This window comes from Protobothrops mucrosquamatus, unplaced genomic scaffold (genome assembly GCF_001527695.2).
Source record: "Protobothrops mucrosquamatus isolate PMUCROS unplaced genomic scaffold, P.Mucros_1.0 scaffold5073, whole genome shotgun sequence".
Lineage (NCBI taxonomy): Eukaryota > Metazoa > Chordata > Lepidosauria > Squamata > Viperidae > Protobothrops > Protobothrops mucrosquamatus.
Genome location: NW_015390950.1, coordinates 66,999 through 78,903, shown reverse-complemented (window position 1 = coordinate 78,903; position 11,905 = coordinate 66,999). Strand labels below are relative to the sequence as shown.

The window sequence follows — 11,905 nt, the reverse complement described above, 5'->3', positions numbered from 1 at the left end:
TTCTTAAAGAACTCTGCTGATCTCCCAAGTTAATGTTGGCTTAAAATCCAGCAAGGCTTGGGCCTTGTCTCAGAAACGACAATGACTGAAATTGAGTAGGATTTGAGGCTGGGTTTTTTTTTGTTTTTTTGTTTGGTATAGAGGATGTTTCGGGCTGGTTGCATTGTTGTTAAAAGTTTGCATGAATTGGGTCAGTCTAGAGCAGGGATCTTCAAACTTGTCCCTTTTATGACTTGTGGACTTCAACTCCCAGAATTCCTCAGCCAGGCACGCTTAATGGTTAGTAGGGAATGAATACTTAATGGTTAGTAAGGGGTGAATAATGGTTAGTAGAGAATGGATACTTAATGGTTAGTAGGGAATGAATACAATGGTTAGTAGGGAATAAATACTTAATGGTTAGTAGGGAATAAATACGTAATGGTTAGTAAGGGGTGAATAATGGTTAGTAGAGAATGAATACCTAATGGTTAGTAGGGAATGGATACTTAATGGTTAGCAGGGAATAAATACTTAATGGTTAGCAGGGAATGAATACTTAATAGTTAGTAGGGAATGAATACTTAATGATTAGCAGGGAATGAATACTTAATGGTTAGTAGGGAATGGATACTTAATGGTTAGCAGGGAATAAATACTTAATGGTTAGCAGGGAATGAATACTTAATAGTTAGTAGGGAATGAATACTTAATGATTAGCAGGGAATGAATACTTAATGGTTAGTAGGGAATGAATACTTAATGGTTAGTAGAGAATAAATACTTAATGGTTAGTAAGGGGTGAATACTTAATGGTTAGTAGGGGGTGAATGGTTAGTAGAGAATGAATACCTAATGGTTAGTAGGGAATGAATACTTAATGTTTAGTAGGGAATGAATACCTAATGGTTAGTAGGGAATGGATACTTAATAGTTAGCAGGGAATAAATACTTAATGATTAACAGGGAATTAATACTTAATGGTTAACAGGGAATTAATACTTAATAGTTAGTAGGGAATGAATACTTAATGGTTAGTAGGGAATTAATACTTAATGGTTAGTAGGGAATTAATACTTAATGGTTAGTAGGGAATTAATTAAAAGGGAATACGGAGAGTCGCATTCAAAGCATCTGGAAGGAAACGGTTGGGGAAGCCTTTGGAAATCGTTCCATAGACCAAATTCTCTTCCTTTTCTCCTTTCAGGGACCGGTTCCAGCATCTTATCAGCCCTTCAGGATCTCTCTTGGCTGTCGAAGTCCAAAGTGGAGAAGCAGCTGCAGATCATTTCAGTGCTACAATGGGTGATCTCGTTCCTTACGATGGGTAAGGAGGTCTTTCTGTCTCAAACACTCGAGACTTTTGGGGTGCTGCTATTGGGAGAGAGGATCACTAAAAGCATGGATCACTAAAAGCTGCCTTCAAGTGAGACTTTATCTACTTTGATCTTGGTTGCCTAGGTCAGGGGTAGGCAATCTTGGCTCTTTAATGACTTGTGGACTTCAACTCCCAGAATTCCTGAGCCAGCATGGCTCAGCTTGGAAACCTGTCCCTTTCCCCTCAGCATGGCTGACTCTGGAATTCTGGGAGTTGAAGTCCACGAGTCATAAAGGAGCCATAGTTCCCCCATGCTGGCATAGGAATTCTGGGAGTTGAAGTCCACGAGTCATAAAAGAGCCAAGGTTGCCCCATGCTGGCACAGGAATTCTGGGAGTTGAAGTCCACAAGTCATGAAGGGGAATTCTGGGAGTTGAAGTCCTCGAGTCATAAAAGAGCCAAGGTTGCCTACCCCTGGCCTAGGTGAAATACAGGGGCCGTGTTTAGACAACTGGATCGAAGTCTAAGATCCAGCAGCTTCCTCAAAATTAAGTCCTCGACTTTACTATAATTCGTTTAACGACCATTCAGAGTTACCATGACACTGAAAAAGTGACGTATGAACGTTTTCCACACTTACGACCGTTGCAGCATCCCCATGGTCACGTGATAAAAATCCAGACGCTTGGCAACTAGCTCATATTTTTGACGATTGCAGTGTCCCCCAGGATCACGTGATCCCCTTTTGTGATCTTATGACAAGCAAAAGTTAATGGGGAAGCCAGATTCAGTTAACGACCGTGCTAAGCTAGAAAAAGAAAAAGAAAGCTGAAGCATACAGATGGGCTGTCATGGTTCCGACAAATGAAACTCTTCGAAGAACTTTGAGGCATTGTTTACCTTAAAGAATCTTTATTTGAGTAGCATAGCATCCGCATGTACATAGGCAAAGCCAAAACCTGAATTCCCCTCCCCTGAGCACATAGTATAAAAGCACAATTCCCTCCTCTAATTAATCGTCATAAATCACATCCCCCAATTAGTTTGAAATGCAGGCTTTCCCTCCAGTTCTCCAGCCCGGCCATTTCTTATCATCTCTTATTTCAAAAAACCTTGGGGGCTGGACTTGAAGACCCCCAAAGTCCCTTCTAATTCTTTCTTCCCTAAATTCAGATTCATTTTTCTTATTCAGCTTTACCTAAACCCTGAATAATGATCCAGGATTTCCAGGGCAAAAAAGGAATGGGATGCCTGTCCCGAGTTCAAAGGACCTAGACATCAGTCCCAAGTTTTATCTACCCCGTGATCCAAAATATGAGTGTGACCGTGACTTGTCAAGGCCATTTTGTGGGGGATGGAGGGGGGGTTAGGGATCCACCCCTACTTGGAACAAATGGATTTGCTGCAGGTGTCCAACTTGTTTGCGAAAATCTGGCTTAGTGCCCTGTTTGGTGTTTTTCACTCCATGTCCCAAAGGTGCTTTTTCACGAGGCAACTGGACTTTCTTGTTTTCTTTGAAGACGTCTTGCTTCTCATCCCAAGAAGCTTCTCCAGAGCTGAAGAAGAAGACTCTGAAGAAGCTTCTTGGATGACAAGCGAAACGTCTTCAAAGAAAGAATTTGGACTAGATGACCTCCAAGGTCCCGTCCAACTTTATTATTGTTATATAGAAACAAAGAAAGCCCAGTTGCCTCATGAAAAAGCACCTTTGGGACAACCAGGACCTGGATGACAGAGGATCTCCATAGACCAGGGATAGGCAACCCTGGCTCTTTTATGACTCGTGGACTTCCAGAATTCCTGAGCCAGCATGGGGGAACTATGGCCCCTTCATGACTTGCGGACTTCAACTCCCAGAATTCCTGAGCCAGCATGGGGGAAACTTTGGCCTCTTCATGACTTGCGGACTTCAACTCCCAGAATTCCTGAGCCAGCATGGGGGAACTATGGCCCCTTCATGACTCGGGGACTTCAACTCCCAGAATTCCTCAGCCAGCATGGGGAAAACTTTGGCCCCTTCATGACTCGTGGACTTCAACTCCCAGAATTCCTCAGCCAGCATGGGGAAATCTTTGGCCCCTTCATGACTTGTGGACTTCAACTCCCAGAATTCCTGAGCCAGCATGGGGGAAACTTCGGCCCCTTCATGACTTGTGGACTTCAACTCCCAGAATTCCTGAGCCAACATGGCTCAGCTTGAAAACCTCTCCCTTTCCCCTCAGCATGGCTGGCTCAGGAATTCTGGGAATTGAAGTCCACGAGTCATAAAAGAGCCAAGGTTGCCTATCCCTGCCATAGACTTTTCACTCCATAAATAACAAAAATCTCAGTTTGTGCCGCTTTTCCTTTTGAAAGGATACAAGTTTGAAGACCCCCGCGTTATAGGATTTCTTTGCTTGGAGACATAGAATAGAATAACAGAGCTGGAAGGGACCTTGGAGGTCTTCTAGTCCAACCCGTACTAGCCAAACCAATTGTGGTTTGTTAACCTGGTCCGCTTGGTGAATTGGACCTGTAAGCGCGTGGACTGTGAGTAAGGGGAGGGTCTAGATTGCTGTGCCAAAGAATTGCCTACTTTCCTTATTCCTGGCTCACGTCCGAAAAGATTGCTTATTTTGGTCACCTGATCATAAAAAAGATGTTGAGAGTTTGGAAAAAATTCAGAGAAGAGCAACTAAGATGATTAAAGGCCTGGAGACTAAAACATAGGAAGAACGGCTGCAGGACTTGGGTTTGGCTAGTCTAAAGAAAAGAAGAAATAGGGGAGACATGATAGCATTGTTTCAGTATCTGGGGGGCTGCCACAAGGCAGAGGGGGGGTCAGGTTGTTCACCAGAGCACCAGAGGGCAGGACGAGAAACAATGGTTGGAAACTAATCAAGGAGAGAAGCAACCTGGAATTAAGGAGAAACTTCCTGACAGTGCGGACAATCAACTAGTGGAACAGCTTGCCACCAGAAATTGTGGGCGCTCCATCACTGGAGATTTTTAAGAAGAAACTGGACATTCACCTGTCTGAGATGGTATAGGTTCTCCTGCTTGAGCAGGGGGCTGGACTAGTTGACCTCCAAGATCCCTTCCAGCTCTATTCTATTCTAATAGCGAGTCACCTTCCCTTGTATATATTTTTTTTAACGAGGTGCCTTACAGAGGTCCTGTGCTATAATTCCCAGCTGGTGCGTTCTTTGCCTGGAGAATTGTGGGAGTTAAAGTACATCCCTACTTGGGGGAGGGCAGGGTGTTTGTTAATTCCACCTATTCCTTTGGCAAGTTTAAGTTGCCCTGTCCTTGGTAAATGACCCAGAATACGCTTCTCTTTACTTCTCTTCTGTTTACTTGGGCAACCGAACCCTTGGCAGAGAGGGTGGTTAAATCAGTCATGGCCCATTTTTCAAACCATGGGCAGGCAACCCTGGATATTGCTTGTGTGGCATATCATTAGAATGTGGCACGGCCGAAAGAATCAGGATAATAGAATTAACAGGGTTGGAAAGGACCTTGGAGGTTTCTAGTCCAGCCCCCTACTCACACAGGAAACCCTATACCAGTGGTGGCGAACCTATGGCACGGGTGCCAGAGGCGGTACTCAGAGCCCTCTCTGTGGGCACGCACGCCGTCGCCCCAGCATAGTTCGCCAGAGTAGCGAGCACGTGGCATTTGGAAGCAATGGGGCAGGAAGTGAGCAAGCAAGCGGCATTGGCCCCCTTGGGGATGGCCCAGAGATGGTGAGGGACTGGTTCCCCGCCAGCCTGGTCCCAGCCCACCCACCCACCCACCCCGGTCACGGCCACCCAGTCTGCCGTGACCACCACAGCTGTGATCACCACAGCCGTGCCCACCCAGCGGCCATGCCCACCCAGTGGGCCACGCTCCCCCGCTCCGCCTGAGAGCACCACTTCTGGAGGCAAGGAGCTCCACTAGTTAATTGTTCTCATTGTCAGGAAATTTCTCCCTTATTTCTAAATTGGATCTCTTCCCCAAGACAGAGAAGATACCCATTTAAATTGTTCAAAAAATGAAAATTCTATGCCCGGGTGCAACTGTTCTGATTTGCAGGTTTGAGATAACTTGCTCATGGCATGTTAATGTGGAATTTAGAATAGAATAGAATAGAAAATATGGAATGGAATGGAATAGAATAGAATAGAATTACAGACTAGACTAGACTAGAATTACAGAATAGAATAGGATTACAGAATAGAATAGAATAGAATAGAATAGAATAGAATAGAATAGAATAGAATAGAATAGAATAGAATAGAAAGTATGGAATCGAATGGAATAGACTAGACTAGACTAAACTAGAATAGACAAAGTTGGAAGGGACCTCAGAGGTCATCTAGTCCAACCCCCTGCTCAGGCAGGAAACCCTAAACCATTTCAGACAAATGGTTATCCAATCTCTACATGCCAGTTGCCAAAGCGTCTGAATTTTGATCACGTGGCTCGTGGGTTTGCCGTAACGGCCGTTAAGCGTGAAAAACGGTCCTAAGTCCCCTTTTTTTCAGTGCCGTTGCAATTTCAAACCGTCACTAGCGCGAATGGCTGTTATTCAAGGACTAAGCTGGCATTCCTGGCTCTGCCAGTCTTCTGCATCCAGCGCCAGCCTCAGAATCTCTGGGCGAGTAAACATGTTTATTGCTACAAGGGTGGTTTGTTTTTTTTCTTTCTTTCTCCCCCTCCAGGGACAAAGTACAATTAAATTGCGAAGGAATTTTAAGGGAATTCCTCCCCTTTGCAGCTGAGGTACCTTTTGAATGATCAGCCTCTCAACATCTTAACTGTTCCCCAGGTGGGAGGCTCCCGTCTTGCCAATGGGAGTTTGGGATCATTTTCCCTTACCTTCCAGCTGCGCGTGGCGCTTTTATGGTTCCTTTAGGACAAGGTTCATCAGCGGATTGATTAATTAATTACAGGTCGTCCTCGACTTACGACCACAGCGGAGCCCAGCTTTACAAGTTGCCCCATTTTACAGCCTTCCAGTTTTGCCCCATTGTACAGCCTTTCAATTTGCGCCGTTTCGGCGGCCTTTCCGTTTGCCCCATTTTACGACCCTTCCTGTCCGCCGTTGTTATGGGAAGCCAGTCCCACGGTTATTAAGCAAATCTGGCTTCCCTGTTTGACTTGACCTAATAATAATAATGATAAAGTTGGAAGGGATCTTGAGGGTCATCGAGTCCAACCCCCTGCTCAGGAAGGAAACCCTGTACCATTTCAGACAAATGGCTGTCCAGTCTCTTCTTAAAAACTTCCAGTGTTGGAGCATTCACCGCTTCTGGAGGCAGGTGGTTCCACTGGTTAATTGTTCTCACTGTCAGGAAGTTTCTCCTTAGTTCTAGGTTGCTTCTCTCCTTGATTAGTTTCCATCTGTTGCTTCTTGTCCTGCCTTCAGGCGCTTTGGAAAATAGCTTGACTCCCTCTTCTTTGGGGCAGCCCCTGAGATATTGTAAGACTGCTATCATGTCCCCCCTCGTCCTTCTCTTCGTTAAACTTGTCGGAAGGTCGCAGAAGGGGGGATCACGTGATCCCCCCAGGACACCGCAACCCATCATAAGTACAAAGCGTCCAAATTTTGATCATGTGACCGTGGAGATGTTGCAACGGTCCTTAGGCGTGAAAAACGGTCATCGTAAATCACTTTTTTTCCCCCAGTGCCATCGTAACTTTGAACAGCCACTAAATGTGTGGTTCTAAATTGAGGACTACCTGAGTTAGATAGCAGTATAGTCCTTTGAGGTTCCTCCAGGTTTTTATAAGGGGGGAGAAACTTGGAACCTTTTTCCCAAAAAATAATTATGAGTGGAGAGGAGACCACCAGGTAATACCAAGGTCAGGACATCCTGTTTTGAAAGAAGGACATCCTGTTTTGCTTTGAGGAAATCCTTGAAATATGAAATTTCTGACCTGGATTAATTCTCTCTTCTCTTTTCTTCCAGGAGTTATTTGCACTATTATCCTCATATATATGCTCTGCACAGACTGTTGGATTATAACAGTTCTATACTTAGTGTGGTATGCCTTCGACTGGAACACTCCTAGGAAGGGTAAGTGTCAGACCTGTCCCAATCCGATCCCTTAGAAAAGGAAAGACCTTGACTCCATTTGGGTAAAGCAAAGGGTTGGTGTTTTTTTTTTTTTTACTAAGGATGTTGGTTGCAGTAAAGTCCAGCCAGCTATGAAATTTTCCGTGCTCGCTAGATACAAAAATAAGGGGTAGGTTTGCCTACAGCTTGTCCCTGTCTGCATGACCTGTCCGTTTTTAGCCAACTGGAGCTCACCAAGATCCTATCAATCAATCAATCAATCAATCAATCAATCAATCAATCAATCAATCAATCAATCAGAATAGAGCTGGAAGGGACCTTGGAGGTCTTCTAGTACAACCCCCTGCTCAAGCAGGAGACCCTATATGATTCTGGACAAATGACTGTCCAGTCTCTTCTTAAAAACTTCCAGTGTTGGAGCATTCACCACTTCTGGAGGCAGGTTGTTCCACTGGTTAATTCTCCTCACTGTCAGGAAGTTCCTCCTTAGTTCTAGGTTGCTTCTCTCCTTGCTTAGTTTCCACCCATTGCTTCTTGTCCTGCCTTCAGGCACTTTGGAGAATAGCTTGACTCCCTCTTCTTTGGAGCATGCTGGCTCAGGAATTCTGGGAGTTGAAGCTCACGAGTCATGAAGGGGCCATAGTTCCCCCATGCTGGCTCAGGAATTCTGGGAGTTGAAGTCCACGAGTCATAAAAGAGCCAAGGTTGCCTACCCCTGATCTGGAGGATTTCAGCTTTTCCAAATATCCCAAGCCATGGATAAGTGTTTTTCAGTCTTAGCACCTTTAAGACTGTAGACTTTGGACTCCCAATTATTCTGTATCTTCAGAGGCAGGGTAGAAATTGATGGGAAGTATCAATACTGTAGCCCTAAACCAGGATGACCCAAGCCCCAAATCTGGGAAGACAGGTGGTTTTGCTTTGATGCTTGTTCCTACTTTTCCCTCCCTTGATTTGAGCGATGTGGTTAACTAAATGTAAATCAGCTTCCCCAATAGGCTAGTTGCCTGAACCTCCCTTGTTTAGATCCTCTCCCCATTGTTTTCTCTTTTTTTATTTTTTCAAAGCTGGAAGAAGATCACAGTGGATCCGGAACTGGGCCATATGGAGATATTTCCGGGATTACTTTCCAATTCGAGTGAGTTGCTGGGATGAAAGAAAGCAAAGAGATTATTTCAATTGAAGTGTGAAAATGCTTTGGGGTTCTCACAGGTAGTCCTCGGCTTACGACCACAATTGAGCCCAAAACCTCTGTCACTAAGTGAAACGTTTGTTTATTGAGTTTTGTCCCACTTTAGGACTTTTCTTGCCACAGTTCTTAAGCGAATCCACGGCAGTTGATAAGTTACTAACCCGGCTGTGGAGTGAATCTGGTTTCTGCCTTAACTTTGCTTGTCACATGGTCGCAAAAGGGGATCTCGTGACCCCCCCGGGATGCAGCGATGGTCATAAATAGGAACCAGTTGCCCAGCATCTGAATTTTGATCACATGATCACAGGGAGGCTGTAGACGTCGTAATTCTGAAAAAATGGTCGTAAGTCACTTATTTCAGTGCCGTTGTAACTTTGAACGGCCACTAAATGAACTGTTGTCAGTTGAGGGCTACCTGTATTTATTTTTTATTTATTTGCAAAATTTCTGGGCAGCTTACAATCTTAAAAAAAAGATAAAAACTATACTTTTAGAGGAAATCCTTGACTTACGACTAGAATTGAGCATGACGCTTCGGCTGCTAAGCAAGGAGGCCGTTCAGGAAGTCATGGCTGATTTTTTTGGGCCACGGTTGTTAAGCGAGTCTGGCTTTTGCCACTGACTTTATTGAAAAAGCCCCTGGGAAGGTCATAAAAATGGCAGCCACGCGTCCTTGGGATGCTGGCACAACCGTCATAAATATACGCCAGTTGCCAAGCACCTGAATTTCGATCGCGTGGCCATGATGGGGATGCTTTGATAGTCGTAAGTGTGAGGACTGGGTCATATGCCGCTGTTTTCAGCGCTGTGGTAACTTTGAACGGTTGGGCTAAAGAAGTGGTCGTAAGTTGAGGACTGCCTGAAGTGTGCGTCATGCTCCTGTGCCACATATATGCCAAGAAAGCTTGCACAGTCGTGAAGGAGATGGCAGATCTACTTATTACACTTCCCAACGTGGAAGAGGTCCTCCAAGCAGAGGTGCTATTGCAGGGGTCTTCAAACCTGGCCCTTTTATGACTGGTGGACTTCAACTCCCAGAATTCCTCAGCCAGGCACGGTGGCTGAGGAATTCTGGGAGTTGAAGTCCACCAGTCATAAAAGGGCCAAGTTTGAAGACCCCTGTGCTATTGTGTGTCCCTGGTCATTGCTAGGGGTGGCCAGAGGGGGCGACATTGCATCCACCAACTCAGCTGGACCCACAGCATGAGTCTACCAATGAGTTTTCATCAAAGATCTATGGTAAGGCTGGCTGGGGAATTCTGGGTGTTGAAGTCCACACCTCTTCACACTTGCCAAGGTTGAAAAACACTGCTTTAAATGTTTTTCTGTCCAGCCTTTTATCTACAAACATCTTGCTCAAATCGTGTCTGATTGCTGGCTTGAGTTTCTCTCTTTGTCTGCTCCTCTGAACTCTGCCTTTTATTTCCAAACTGGTTAAGCCGGAATTTGTTCGAGTTTTTCTTGATTGAGGTTGTGCAAAATAGTGTCCGGTTCTTGTGGGGATCTGGAAAAATAAGTTTGCAGGATGAGAGCTGCTACAGCTTTTTTCACTTTTCATTCCAAATCTGGGAAGCTCTTCACAGCCCATTCCCTATATCAGGGGTCCCCAACCTGTGGGCCGCGCCCTCGTGTTGGGTCGTGGCCTGCTGGCCACTGGGCCGCAAGACAGGCTGGCCAGTGTGCGCGCACACCGCGGCTGCGGGGCACAAAAACGGGAGGCCACGCCACGGGGCGCAAAAACGGGAGGCCGCTGCACCTTGGAGCGTGAAAACGGGATGCCATTTTGCAGGGTGCAAAAATAGGACACTGCTGCACTGCAAGGTGCAAAAATGGCTGCAGACGTGCCGCGGGGCACGGAAACGGACCACCGCCATGCCATGGGCCACAAAAACGGGCTACCGCTATGCCACGGGGTGCAGAAACAAGGCACTGCGCCACGCAAGAATGGGGCGGGACTAGTGAGCATCACCCAGGTGCTAGCCCTGCCCTGTTTGCAAGCACGTGCATGCTTGCGGCCCCATGCGCACGCACGCGCATGCACACATATAAAATGCTTCCCCCTCCCTTTTCCTCCGATCCGCCAACCGACAAAGGTTGGTGACCTCTGCCTTATATGAGCAATATTTGGAATAGATTTGATTGACATCTAATGGTGGACTTGTGCCTACTGTGTTACTTATTATAATAAGTTCACAGAGGGAATGAAATCCTTCTCAAGGTTACTGCTGTTGAGCCAGGTGCATTTGGTTTTTCTTGCCTATAAGTGTAAAACTTTACTTTTCTCACCACTGAATTGCATTTTCTTAGATCGGGTGCCATGCTCAGGTCTGTTGAGATCTGTTAATAATAATAATAATGATAAAGTTGGAAGGGACCTTGGAGGTCATCTAGTCCAACCCCCTGCTCAGGCAGGAAACCCTGTACCATTTCAGACAAATGGCTGTCCAGTCTCTTCTTAAAAACTTCCAGTATTGGAGCATTCACTACTTCTGGAGTCAGGTTGTTCCACTGGTTCATTGTTCTAACTGTCAGGAAGTTTCTCCTTAATTCCAGGTTGCTTCTCTCCTTGATGAGTTTCGATCCGTTGCTTCTTGTCCTGCCTTCAGGCGCTTTGGAAAATAGCTTGACTCCCTCTTCTTTGGGGCAACCCCTGAGATACTGTAACACGGCTATCATGTCCCCCCTCGTCCTTCTTTTCTCTAGACTAGCCATATCCAATTCCTGCACCAATCCCTTCCAACTTTATTATTATTATTATTATTATTATTATTATTATTATTATTATTATTATTATTATTATTATTATTATTATTATTATTATTATTTTGAACTTCTGCCCTGGGACTTGTTGTCATCCTTATAAAAAAAGCTGAGTTGTGAGTTGTGTTTTGGCACCTATCAAAGGGCATCCTTTGATCTAGAGCTTTTCATTTGCTATAGTCAGGTTTTTCCTGCCCCAGTTGTAAAATACAGTGAACTAAGCCCAGACGTGGCTTATCTCTTAGTGACAACAGCTCAATTTAAGTCTCAAAGTCTCTGAAATAATTTCTTTGCAAGGACAGCTGTGCTCTGTAATCCTGACCTTCCTCAGGTGGCAGACAGGTTGCACTGGTGAAGCCCTAAAGCAGAGGTAGGCAACCTTGGCCCCTTCATGACTGGTGGACTTCAACTCCCAGAATTCCTGAGCCAGCATGGGGGAACTATGGCCCCTTCATGACTGGTGGACTTCAACTCCCAGAATTCCTGAGCCAGCATGGGGGAACTATGGCCCCTTCATGACTCGTGGACTTCAACTCCCAGAATTCCTGAGCCAGCATGGGGGAACTATGTCCCCTTCATGACTCGTGGACTTCAACTCCCAGAATTCCTGAG

General features: G+C 45.4%; 1 protein-coding gene across 1 annotated transcript in view; it reads left to right on the top strand.

Moving 5' to 3' along the window:
* LOC107299528 (diacylglycerol O-acyltransferase 2-like) overlaps window positions 1-11,905 on the top strand; it is a 38,739-nt gene that overhangs the window by 13,841 nt on the left and 12,993 nt on the right. The window contains exons 2-4 of the mRNA XM_015828890.1: window positions 1,187-1,306; window positions 7,234-7,341; window positions 8,409-8,479. Of these exons, the coding sequence (XP_015684376.1) occupies window positions 1,187-1,306; window positions 7,234-7,341; window positions 8,409-8,479 (299 nt within the window). The remainder of the gene's footprint in view (window positions 1-1,186; window positions 1,307-7,233; window positions 7,342-8,408; window positions 8,480-11,905) is intronic.